The sequence below is a fragment of the Azolla caroliniana genome, unplaced genomic scaffold (assembly GCF_043228905.1).
Source record: "Azolla caroliniana isolate FFs.n. ecotype wild unplaced genomic scaffold, voAzoCaro1.0.p SCAF_9, whole genome shotgun sequence".
Lineage (NCBI taxonomy): Eukaryota > Viridiplantae > Streptophyta > Polypodiopsida > Salviniales > Salviniaceae > Azolla > Azolla caroliniana.
Window position 1 is genome coordinate 5803708 of NW_028230444.1, and position 12954 is coordinate 5816661.

A 12954-nucleotide genomic window follows, 5' to 3' on the forward strand; every position below is an offset into this window, starting at 1 on the left:
GAAAGACACAGCTGAATCGACACGAGTCGAAAAAGGCAAAGTCATCAAGATGCAAGTCGGAAATAGAATCGACCCGACCGAGACACCCAAGACCGAAGGGAAAAATATATCTAAGTCGGCTAAGTCTCTCCATCCCGAAGAAGGGGAGAATGCAGTGACATCGCCGAAATCCTATCGCAGGGGCGAGTCATCTAAAAGGATTCTTGACATAAGTGGTTCAACAATGCCTGCCAGCTGACAGAGACGATTGAAGGATCCAACCCGAACATTACGGTAGTTAGGAAATCTGGACAAAATAGAAGGCCAACAGAGTCCTATCAACCGGGCCTCGACTACGTCAACTACACGGATGCAGGCGAACCAAGCACATACACAAAAGCTATGGCCACACCCTATGCCGAAACATGGTTGCAAGCCATGAGATCCAAGATGGACTTTATCAAAGAGAACAATACATGGGAGCTCGTCGAACTACTAACAAGAAGAAAGCCACCACCTTGCAAATGGGTATTCCGATACAAGTATGTATCTTACTCAAAGAAGCCCAAGTACAAAGCTCGGCTCATCGCTAAGAGATTCAAACAAGAACCCGGGGTCGACTACGATGAGATATTCTCTCCAGTGGTTAAGATTACCACCCTTCGGCTCCTACTCAAGGTCGTGGCGATAGAGGACCTAGAGGTTGAGCAACTCGACGTAAAGACGGCATTCCTACACAAAGACTTGGAAGAGGACATTTACATGTCCTAACCGGCAGGCTTCTCAGCGACGGGGGAGGAAAGTCGCCTCATATGTCGATTAAAGAAAAGCCTATACGGCTTAAAACAAGCGTCAAGGTTGTGGTACCTGAATTTCGACTCCTACATCCGACAACTCGGCTACAGCCGGTCCGACTCCAACCCATATCTATATACTCAACAACTGGTTGACGAGTCTTGGATCTATCTAATCTTATATATCGATGACATGTTGATTGCAGGAAGCAATCAGGTCGAAATCAAAAAGTTAAAGCAGAGCCTTCATGACAAATTCGTGATGAAGGAACTCGGACAAGCCCGACACATATTGGGCATGAGGATCGAGTGAAATCAGACGACGAAAACTCTTCTACTCTTCCAGTCTGACTACATCCGCAAAGTGCTGAAGCGCTTCAACATGGAGAACGCGAAGCCAGCACCAACACCGCTTCCGACATCGATCCGACTACCGGACAGAGACTCTCCTTCGACGGAGAAGGAGAAAGAGCTTGATGGAAAGATACCAGACGCATCAGCAATAGGAAGTATCATGTACGCGATGGTGGCGACCAGACCCGATCTTGCATATGTTGTGGGGGTCGTCAGCAGGTACATGTTGAATCCAAACGGGAAGCATTGGGAGGCTATCAAACACATTTTCAAGTACCTGAAAGAAACCAAAGATGCACAACTGACTTTCGGATCAGCAAACCCGACCGAAGTCGAAGGCTACACCGACTCCGATTACGTCGAGAATTCGGATAATCGAAAGTCGACATCAGGCTATATCTTCACCTATGGTGGTAGCGCTATATCATGGAGGTCAAAGTGACGGGAACCCAACGTTCCTTATGCGCAACGCTCGGCCACAACCGAGATTCTTTTCATACACAGAAAACGGGAAGTAGAACACGACAGAAAGAAGAGAAATGGTACACAGGAGGTTAACGTGGAAAACCCCAAACTAGGGGAAAAAACCACGGCAGCCCACAGGCTGCAAACTGTCACTATGTATGAATGTACAAAACAGTGAGTACACGGAGGCAACGACCTCGGACTCACGATCTTCGCCACAGGCGGCGGTTACAACAGAGGCAACGACCTCGTCTCTCTCTCTCTCTCTTTGTACAGTTACGCACTCTATCTTTTTCTTGCACCAACAAGGAAAAATAACAACAACATCAGTTAGTTTGCCCTAAGTCATATTTATACTAATATGACTTTTCGGCTATTTACAAATATAGCCACAATGGGCTCTCAGAAACATATTTACGAATATGTGTCTTCCTCCGGTTCATACCGGATCTGCACCATCCGGCTCTCCGTAGCCAGGTACTCCTCCTCCGGCATCCGGCTCTCTGTAGCCGGGTACTCCTCATCCGGTTCATACCGGGCCTGCACCATCCGGCTCTCCATAGCCGGGTACTCCTCATCCGGTTCATACCGGGCCTGTACCATCCGGCTCTCCGTAGCTGGGTACCCCTCATCCGGTTCATACCGGGCCTGTATCATCCGGCTCTCTGTAGCCGGGTGCTCCTCATACCGTTTCGGCCTCGGCCGAGTTTGTTCGTCGGCACTGTTCTTCTCCCTTCCCATCCGGAGGGACCTGTCTCCCAACAAACTCCCCCTTCACTCCGGCATGGGGTGTCTTACCAGTTCGATTCTCTTCCGGCATGCATCCAGCTTGTCGGGTGTCAACACTTTGGTCAACATATCTGACCCGTTCTCGGCCGTGTGGATTTTCGTCAGTGCGAACTCCTGGTCATCTACTCTTTCCCGGATCCAGTGATACCTCCGTTGGATATGCTTCGTCCGGGAATGGTAGGCCGCATTTTTAGCAAGGTGGATGGCACTTTGACTGTCGCAATAGAGTCGGTATTCCTCTTGCCGTATATCGAGCTCTCCGATGAAGTCCTTCATCCATAAAATTTCCTTGCCGGCTTCCACAGCCGCCATGTACTCCGCCTCTGTGGTTGACAATGCAACCGTCTTCTGCAGCCTCGACTGCCACGAAACAACTCCCCCTGCATATGTCATTACATACCCGGATGTAGACCGGCTGGTATCCACATCAGCCGACATGTCCGAATCGGTGAAACCGTCCAGTTGAGGTTTTCCGGAGCCGAATTGGAGACACATATTTGAAGTGCCCTTCAAATACCGGAGTATCCATTTGACCACGTTCAAATGCTCCTTGCCGGGATTACTCATGAACCGGCTCACCACTCCGACTGCGTATCCAATGTCCGGTCGGGTACAAACCATTGCGTACATCAAGCTCCCGACGGCAGAGGCATATGGGATCTTCATCATATCCGCCTTCTCTGCTTTCGTCTTCGGGCTTTGCTTACCGGATAGCTTGCAGTTTGCCGGAAGTGTCGATCCGACCGGTTTTGCATCTGGCATGTTGAACCAGTGAAGCACCTTTGTCACATACTTCTCCTGTGACAGCCATAATTGCTTCATTGACCGGTCCCGAATGATGTGCATCCCCAACATCTGTCTTGCCGGACCCAAGTCTTCATTGAGAAGGTCCGGTTTAGAGCCTTCTTCAGCATCCGTATTTTGCCTTGGTCTCGTCCGACGATCAACATGTCATCCACGTACAGGAGGAGTATCAGGAAGTGCCCTCCTTCGAACTTCTTCACAAACACGCAGTGATCGGCCTGCGTCTTGTGGTACCCTTGATCGGTCATGAAGGAGTCGAACTTCCGGTACCATTGCCGGGGAGCCTGCTTCAGTCCGTACAGGCTCTTCTTCAACCGGCATACCAGGTGCTCCTTCCCTTTCTCCACGAATCCTTCCGGTTGCTGCATGTAGATCTCCTCTTCGAGGTCGCCGTGAAGGAATGTCGTCTTCACGTCCAGCTGCTCTACCTCAAGGTCCATGCTTGCTGCTATACTCAGCACCGTCCGGATGGAGGTCATCTTTACTACCGGGGCAAATATCTCGTTGAAGTCGACGCCCTTCTTCTGCTCGAACCCCTTCACCACGATCCTGGCTTTGTATCTCGGGGGGTTGCCGGCATCTCCCGGTTTCAACTTGTACACCCACTTGTTTCGGAGTGCCCGCTTTCTTTTCGGCAACTCCACTAATTCGTACGTATGGTTCTCATGCAGGGAATCCATCTCATCCTGCATGGCACTTAACCATTTTCGGCTGTGGGTGTCTTCCTTCACTTCCTCGAAGCTTTCCGGCTCTCCCTCATCGGTCAGCAGAACATGCTCTGCATCCGGAAATCTCCGGGGCGCCCTTCTCTCTCTGAGAGGATATCTACGTCTTCGGGCTTCGGTAACCGGCTCCTCTATTTGCTCTTCATCCGAATCGGATTCGAGGTCTTGGCCGATTCCGGTCTCAGCTTCCTCTACTTCTTCTTCTGCCGGTTCGGTATCCTCACCATAACCGGCTGGTTCCTCGAGTGCTAACCGGTCTCTTGTCGGTTGGGTCTGCTCATCGTAGAGTCTATCCTTACCGGTCGACTCAGAGTTCATTATCTTCTTCTCCAACTCCCAGTCGGCGAGAGTCTTGTCCTCCATGAAGATAATATCTCGACTCCGGAATACCTTCTTGTCGACCGGGTCCCACACTCGGTAGCCGAACTCATCATCACCGTAACCGAGGAATATGCATGGCCGAGTCTTTGGATCTAACTTTCCTCTCCGTTCCTTTGCTACATGCACGTACGCGAGACACCCGAACACCCTCAGATGCCGGTAGGACACTTCCTTACCGGTCCATACTCTCTGTGGCGTGTCTCCGTCCAAGGGTACTGAGGGTGATCTGTTTATCACATATGTCGTCGTCGACAGTGCCTCAGCCCAAAACTTCTTGAGTAGTTTTGCATGTGCTAGCATACTCCGGACCCTCTCCATTATGGTCCGGTTCATCCTCTCGGCCAGTCCGTTTAGTTCCGGCGTCTTCGGCACGGTAAATTCGAGCCGGATTCCCTTCGAGCGGCAGTACTCCTCGAACTGCCCCCGATACTCTCCTCCGTTATCTGCTCGAACCGCCTTCAGCTTCCGGCCGGTTTCTCTTTCCACTCTCACGTGGAGCTCTTTGAAGACGGATAACACCTGATCCTTCGTCTTCAACGGTGTGGCCCACAGCTTCCGGCTGTGGTCATCTATGAACGTCACGAAGTACTGCGCTCCGGCATGTGACTTCGTGTCTACCTGACACACATCCGTATGCACCAACTCCAGTGGTGCATTACGTCTCATCGGTGGCCTTGGTCGGAAGGAGGTTCGGTTCTGCTTACCGGCCAGACAATCAGTGCACTTCTCGAAGTGCACGTTCTTCACTGGAATGAGGTTGTCGTCTGCAAGCCTCTTCATCCCCTTCTCGCTCATATGACACAGCCTCTTGTGCCACAGCTCACCGGCAGTGTCGGATGCCACGTTCACTTCTTCCGGACATAACCGGGCATTCATCAGGTACAGCGTGTTGACCTTCCGGGCCCGAGCCACAATCAGGCTCCCTTTGCTGAACTTCATGACACCGTTCCGGATGCTACCCGTGTAGCCATCATCATCTAGCCGACCGGCTGATATTAGGTTCAGACGAACTTCCGGAACATGTTGGACATCCTTCAGCAGCAACTTGCATCCGGTTGGTGTTGTCAGCCACACGTCTCCCATGCCGACAATTCGGCATGTTCCTTCATTCCCCATCCGGACACAGCCGTGATCACCGGCTGAATAGGATGAGAAGCATTTCCGGTCCGGGGTAAGGTGGAACGATGCTCCGGAGTCTACCACCCAGGTCATCTCGTCGCCGGCAAGGTTTATTTCACTCTCCTCGGTGATGAGCATCAACTCTTCTTCACTTGCCGCGATTGTTGTCGTTCCCTTCCGGTCCGGCCCCCTCCGGTCTTTACCGTTCCGGTCTTTACCGTTCCGGTCCGGGGTTTGCTTCGAATCGGTACCGTCGGTTTCCTTGTCTTTACGGAAATGCCGACAGTTCTTTTGGAAGTGTCCCGGCTTGCCGCAATAGAAGCAAGTAGGCCTCCCCCTTGACTTTGACCGTGTCCCCGACTTCTCAGTTCTGGGGACTACGGTTTCTATGTCTTCCACGTTCCGATTCGGTAAGAAGCGCTTTGGAGTCGGAGCTCGTATCTTTGTCTTTCCGACGCGCCTCCTCATCTAGCAAGCTCGACTTTACTTTTGCTAGGGATAACCGTTTTCCTTCCGGCCCGGCGTTGCCCAAAGTGACAACCAACGTCTCCCAGCTATCCGGGAGGGAACCGAGCAGGAGTAGCGCAAGTACCTCATCGGCAAGAGGTACTTCCAATGAAGTTGCTTAGTGGATCAGCCCCTGGAAGGCATTCATGTGCTCCGCCATGCTGGAGCCATCTTGGTACCGGAATACCGACACCTGATTGACAGCATTTTTGTTTTGGAACATTATGCTGATCTTCTCCCAGAGCTCATGAGCCTTGCTCTCTTCATTGAAGTTGTTGTATAGGCTCATATCGATGAAGCACCGTATGTACGCCGTTGTCTTCATGTGCATCACCTCCCATATCGCGGCGTCGATTTTGTCAGGTCTCTTGTCCCCGAACTGAACCGGCAGCCAGAGGTCTTTAACAACGAGCATGTCCCTCATCTTCGACTTCCATACTGAATAGTTGGAGCCGGTGAGCTTGAACATGCCGCCAAATGATTCGTCCATTTTCGGTGTCGATTTCGCTCTGATACCACTTGACGGGAACCCAACGTTCCTTATGCGCAACGCTCGGCCACAACCGAGATTCTTTTCATACACAGAAAACGGGAAGTAGAACACGACAGAAAGAAGAGAAATGGTACACAGGAGGTTAACGTGGAAAACCCCAAACTAGGGGAAAAAACCACGGCAGCCCACAAGCTGCAAACTATCACTATGTATGAATGTACAAAACAGTGAGTACACGGAGGCAACGACCTCGGACTCACGATCTTCGCCACAGGCGGCGGTTACAACAGAGGCAACGACCTCGTCTCTCTCTCTCTCTTTGTACAGTTACGCACTCTATCTTTTTCTTGCACCAACAAGGAAAAATAACAACAACATCAGTTAGTTTGCCCTAAGTCATATTTATACTAATATGACTTTTCGGCTATTTACAAATATAGCCACAATGGGCTCTCAAAAACATATTTACGAATATGTGTCTTCCTCTGGTTCATACCGGATCTGCACCATCCGACTCTCCGTAGCCAGGTACTCCTCATCCGGCATCCGGCCCTCCGTAGCCGGGTACTCCTCATCCGGTTCATACCGGGCCTGCACCATCCGGCTCTCCGTAGCCGGGTACTCCTCATCCGGTTCATACCGGGCCTGTACCATCCGGCTCTCCGTAGCTGGGTACCCCTCATCCGGTTCATACCGGGCCTGTATCATCCGGCTCTCTGTAGCCGGGTGCTCCTCATACCATTTCGGCCTCGGCCGAGTTTGTTCGTCGGCACTGTTCTTCTCCCTTCCCATCCGGAGGGACCTGTCTCCCAACACAAAGTTCCAAGAGTGCACGGCCCTATCTACCATAGAGGCCGAGTACATAGCAACATCGGAGGCTACGAAGGAATCGATCTGGCTACACCGACTAACTGACGATTTTTCGACAACAAGCCGAACTAATCGATCAGTGCTGATCATCTATTGCGACTCACAAAGCACAATACACCTCATCAACAACCCTATCTATCACTCGAAGACAAAGCATATTGAGGTGCGATATCATCACATCCAGGAGTTGATAATCGAAATGAAGCTCGAAGTCAAGAAAATCGACATAGAGGTGAACATCACCCATTGCCTGACGAAGCCACTCCCAGATGAACGCTTCGGAACACTAAGGACAAAGATGGGACTACGACAAGCGACCGGGCAAAAGAAAGTTGAACGATGAACTGAAGGGAAGTCGAAACCTGACCCAAAAAGACTCACGAAAAGAGCGAAATTGACACGTTCGGAAACACAAGGGGCTGAAGAAATAGCATTGAGTGAGGATACCGACTGGAAAGGAAATGATTGAGAGGCGAACGAAATTGGATACAGATCAAGGATCGAACGAGGAGCACAGGAGCATAAATGAGAGAGCTACAAACAATCAACACATGGCCAAAATCGCGAATCAAACTCAAGTCGATTTCGACAATCAGACCGATTCGAACGAAGGACGATTCGAACACATTGATTCGACCAATTCGAACCAGCCGAACCTTGAGGCTAGTTGACTCAGGCTAGACATCGACTTCATCTTTGCCAACTTGGCTTTATGCTGACTGAATTGTAATATAAATTTGTATCCTAGTGTGAACACGTCCAAAGAGTTAGGGCTTAATATATAAGCTATAACCTAATGTTGTATAATTAACATCTTGATCATTCTTGTATATCTTGAATCTCTGAGAGAGAGAGAGAGAGAGAGAGAGAGAGAGAAGAATATAGAGAAAGCTCCCATTTGAGCTCGAACTGTGTCTACGATTCAATCATATCCTCTATCACATAGGCCTGAATCAGCTAAATAAGCCGAAAGCCGAATCGGCGGCTAGGCCAAATTGGGTGACCGAGTTGGCTAAAATCCGATAGGTCGTTAGGGGCCCATATTCCTATTTTAGTAAATATGAATGTTATAAGCAGAGTTAGTGACCACTCGTCAAGGCTTGTATATAAACTTTTCTTTGAGCACATTCCCTGTATTGAGTCTTCTGTAATAGAAAGTTATTGTTGTCTACTCTACTCAGTCTCTCTCTCTCTCACCCTTACTCTATGTTGACCTAACTATTGCATTCCGAAATTACCGACTGTACTCTGTGTCTTTCGCATACGCTTTCGGAAATATTCTTTTACATGAACATCTAACACTGACTCCCAAAAATATTCCTATTACTATGAATAGGAATATCGGCCATAACGTGTTGGGAAACCGGTCCCTCCACATGGGATTGGACGGATCTGGTGTGATCCAGAAGTAGGGATTAGTAAATATGTTCGGATGAGCCTGTTGAGGCCATATTTGTAAATAGCCCTAAAGTTATATAAGTATAAATATAACTAGGGCAAAACTTATTATGGTGTGCAAGAGTTTGGTATTTGTTGTACAGAGTGTGAGACAGACAGTGAGAGTGTGAGAGAGAGAGATACAGAAAGCTTTTCTGTTGTAACCACCGGTTGGCGAAGACAAAGCTCAAGGTCGTTGCCTCTGAGTCTCGCATTGTAGTACGTCTCCCCTATAGTAATCCTATTCGGAGTCTGTGAACTCCCGTGGTTTTGCCTCTCGAGGTTTTCCACGTAAACATCCAGTGTCATCTCTTTGTCTTGCATAAGTGCATTGTTTCTATTTTCTATTAATCTTCCATTTGTGTTTGAAACTCGGTTGTGATCGAGTGTGATTCTCTTCATAACGGCCTGCGAGCTCCCTACCGATCCAACCTAACCAATTGGCATTCACCCGATCTGGCTCTCGGCTTCTTCAGCCGGTTCGGGCAAGCTAGCCAATTCGCCTTTTTGTCTAATCCGGCTTCTAGCTTCTTCAGCCGGTCAGCCCATGTTGAGCTTGTCTCTCAACAAGGCACGCCAAACTCGTCAAACTCATTGTTGAGTGAGCAAGTCGACACGTCTGAATCACTTCCGTCAAAGTGGTCGACTTTGTATTCAGACATTTTGGCTTTTCCCTTGTCTAATGTGGCACTTGTTCGACATGTGCTTTAGTTGCTCGAAGGATCTTGTGGTTCACTCAACATGGTTGAGTTCGGACTTTCCACTGGTATAGGCCTTAGCCAATCGTCGTCCTCTGAGTTGATATCCTCCTCTTCCTCGATCGATTCAGATGGAGTTGAGTCAGGTACGTACCAAGATGTTGATTCGTCAAATACGACGTCCTGACCCACACAAAACTTCTGAGTAGAGGGATTAAAGCACTTGTACCCCTTTTGCTCAAGTGAGTACCCCATGAGAATGCACTTCTCTGATTTCTGATCGAGCTTTGTCCTTTTCTCATCGGGAATGTGTATGAATGCAATAGTGTCAAATATCTTTAGGTGAGATAGGTCATGCTTTCTTCCACAATACCTTCGTGTGGGGGGACTTCATGCACGCCGGACGTTGTGCATCAGTTCACCAAGTATATGGCCATGCATGCCACTTCAGCCGAGTATGATTTTGATAGATTTTTCTCATTCATCATGGCCCTTGCAACTTCGAGTATGTGCCAATTCTTCCTTTTGGCTACTCCATTTTGCTATTGCATGTGCTGGCACGTAAACTCTCGCCAAATTCCTTCTCCAAAACCACTATAAGAATAGCATCATAACCTTTGGAAGATGCAAGATCTATGATGAAATCCATAGAAATGGATTTCTAGGGACCAAGTGGAACGGGCAATGGTTGCAACAAACCATATGATCGATGTCGAGGAATCTTTGATCGAGAACATACATCACAAGTAGAAACATAGTCCATGACAAATTGACGAACCTTAGGCTACCAATAGTTTTGGGTAAGTAGCTCCAATGTTTTCAAACCTTCCAATGTCCAACTAATGGTGAATCATGGTAGTATTGCTACACTTCGAGTCGAGAAGGTCCATTAAGAATGTAAATGTGGTTGTATCAGAAAAAAAACCCATCATGCGAACTAAAGTTCCCATAATCCATACGAGAAAACTTGGAGCGTGAACAATAAGCATGGTCTTCAATGATGTGGTCTAAAATATCTTGTGTGAAATCATGTGAACCAATGCTTGAGCGGATAGAATCAAGAAATCTTGAATCTAAAGGTGTGTATTAGAAACATTTGTTACCATTAATCATAGATAGCTTGGGCTATAAAGGACTTGTTGTTGATGATCATAAGTTGGGTCCTCGATTTTGGTGCAAAATAAGAGCATCGCGATAAGGCATCAACTTTACCTCATTGTATTCCTAGTCTATATGTTATCACGAAGTTAAACAATGTTAGAAATTATGCCCATCGAGCTTGTCATCAATTTAGGACTTGAGCATTTTGAAAGTATGTAAGGTTCTTATGACCGTTGTAAACAATAATTTGGTGAGGAGAACCTTTGAAGAAGTGACGCCATTGGTCAAAAGAAGCAACAATTGCCAACAACTCTTTGTCACGGATTCCATAATTTATTTCTGCAAGTTTGGACTTTCTTGAATGAGATGCAACTGGATGCAATTTCTCATCATGCGCTATTTGTGATCAAACACTTCCTCGCGCAAAATCAGATGCATATGCTTCTATGATAAACCTCTTTTCTAGGTCAACATGGACAAAAATTGGAGCATATGTAAATGCTTGTTTCAAGTTATCAAATGCTTCGGTTGCGCTTGACGTCCATACAATTGATCGGTTCTTCTACATTAGTACTTTGATGGCAAATGGACTTCAAAATCTTGTGGGTCTGAAAACGGGGTTATGACCACTACAAACACGAACATCTCTTCGCCCCTAGCTTCTTCACATAAGCTTTGTAGAGGGATAGTTTATATATGCCTTGGCCTTAGATTGTAGATGTCTTATGAATCTATGGTTTCGCACCCTAAGGCTCTTCGGGACTATATATGATATCAAGAAACAAATTACACAAGCTAAATTATCGAGAACTATATGAATTGGCTCTGATTCTTTGGTAATATCTCTTGATGCAATAGAACATCCATCAATTACTGGTACAAATGTTGGACAAGGAAGCTTGATTGCCACCTTCGCTGGAAGTCCACATGCGGCGAGAATCTGGGCTTGTCCACTCTAAGGTGGGGCGGGCGAGCAAGCGACCACCGACACATGGGGCACACCTTCTTTTCCTTTTCGTTTTGTTTGTATTTGAGGCCACGAAGCGTTCCGAAACTGGCTTGTAGATCCAATTCCTGATTCCCGATTCCCGATTCCGACGGCACATGTGAAGCGCCCCCTCCCCCCCCCCCCCACCCCCCCTTGGGGCCACAAAACAACCGGAGAAATCACAATCCGATGGCCATCCCAGAGTTTCCGACCCATTGGCCATCATCTCTCTCTCTCTCTTTTATCCCTCTTCTCTCTCTCTTTCTCTCTCTTCTCTCTCTCTTCTCTCTCTCTTTCTCTCTCTTCTCTCTTGCTATCTCTCTCTCTCTCTCTTGTGTGTGTGTGTGTGTGGTGGATTGCCTGCCCTGCCCCTGTTCCTCTGCGGATCCTCCTCCTCCTCCTCCTCCTCCTCCTCGGCAACAGTATCACTCTCTCTCTCTCTCTCTCTCTCTCTCTCTGTCTCTGTCTCTGTCTCTCTGTCTCTGTCTCTCTGTGTCATCATCAATTATATGTAATTCGGAGCTCGCCCATCGCCATATCCGCCTCCTACACTACGACAACACACAGACTAAACGAAGCAAGCAAGCAAGCAAGCAAGGAAGGAATGGTCGATGACGATCCGAACCTTCCCCCCCACAGGAGGCCTCCAGACACCTCCCCTCCTCCTCCTCCTCCTCCTCTCCTCCATCCCTCCTGCCCCTCCCCTCTTCTTCCTCCTCACCTCCTTCTCTGCATCCCGCCATCGCCCTCCCCGCTCTCAAAAACCTAAGAATACTCCCCGGAAGCAGCCCCAGAGAGGCCTTGGTGTCGCACAGCTTGAGAAGCTTCGTCTTCAAGAGCAACAGCAGCAACAAACAGCAGCAGCAGCAGCAGAAGGTCTTCTCATTCCCTGCTCATCAGAATCATCTTCTGCAGCAGATCCACCATAGCCAGACCTTCTTCATCGCCAACCCTCTCCTTCTCATCCTTCTTCCTCCTCCTCCTCCTCCTCTTTCAAACCTTATCGATGATATGATGAAAACTCCCCCTTCCTTCTCACTCTGATTAAACCGATGCTTCTTTCCCGACCTTCCATGGCGTAGCTCCAGCCGTCAGTAAATGTGCAGCAGAATTCGTTCATTCCCCTTGCGGGCATGGCGATGTCCAGCTCAAGACAGCATCCGCATCAGCAGAGCTTCACCTTACCATTGTTTCTATCCCAGCAGCATCAACAAGTAGTTATTAGCGATGACCGATCAATTGAGCAGAAGCATCAGAACTTCAACTTGCCGCCATTGTTTCTCTCTCATCAGAAGTTACAGAAGCAAGAACAGGTAATTATCAGCGATGGTAGATCATCTACAATCGAATATCAACAGCAAAGCTTCAACTTACCATTGTTTCTCTCTCAGCAGGAACAGAACCAGCAGGTAATTGTTAGCGAAGGCGATCTTCTCCAACAGAAGCAACA

At 48.4% G+C, this 12954-nt stretch overlaps 1 protein-coding gene across 1 annotated transcript; it reads left to right on the forward strand.

Moving 5' to 3' along the window:
• Positions 1-11932: 11932 nt before the first annotated feature.
• Positions 11933-12954, forward strand: LOC147860016 (uncharacterized). Its single transcript, XM_087324701.1, has 2 exons — positions 11933-12817; positions 12899-12954. Exon 1 carries the CDS (start codon positions 12116-12118, stop codon positions 12431-12433), a length of 318 nt encoding a protein of 105 aa, XP_087180827.1. The 5' UTR covers positions 11933-12115; the 3' UTR covers positions 12434-12817; positions 12899-12954.

Bases quoted from the DNA above. Each gene is read 5' to 3' on its own strand.
- LOC147860016 (XM_087324701.1), top strand. From the start codon at position 12,116: ATGACGATCCGAACCTTCCCCCCCACAGGAGGCCTCCAGACACCTCCC.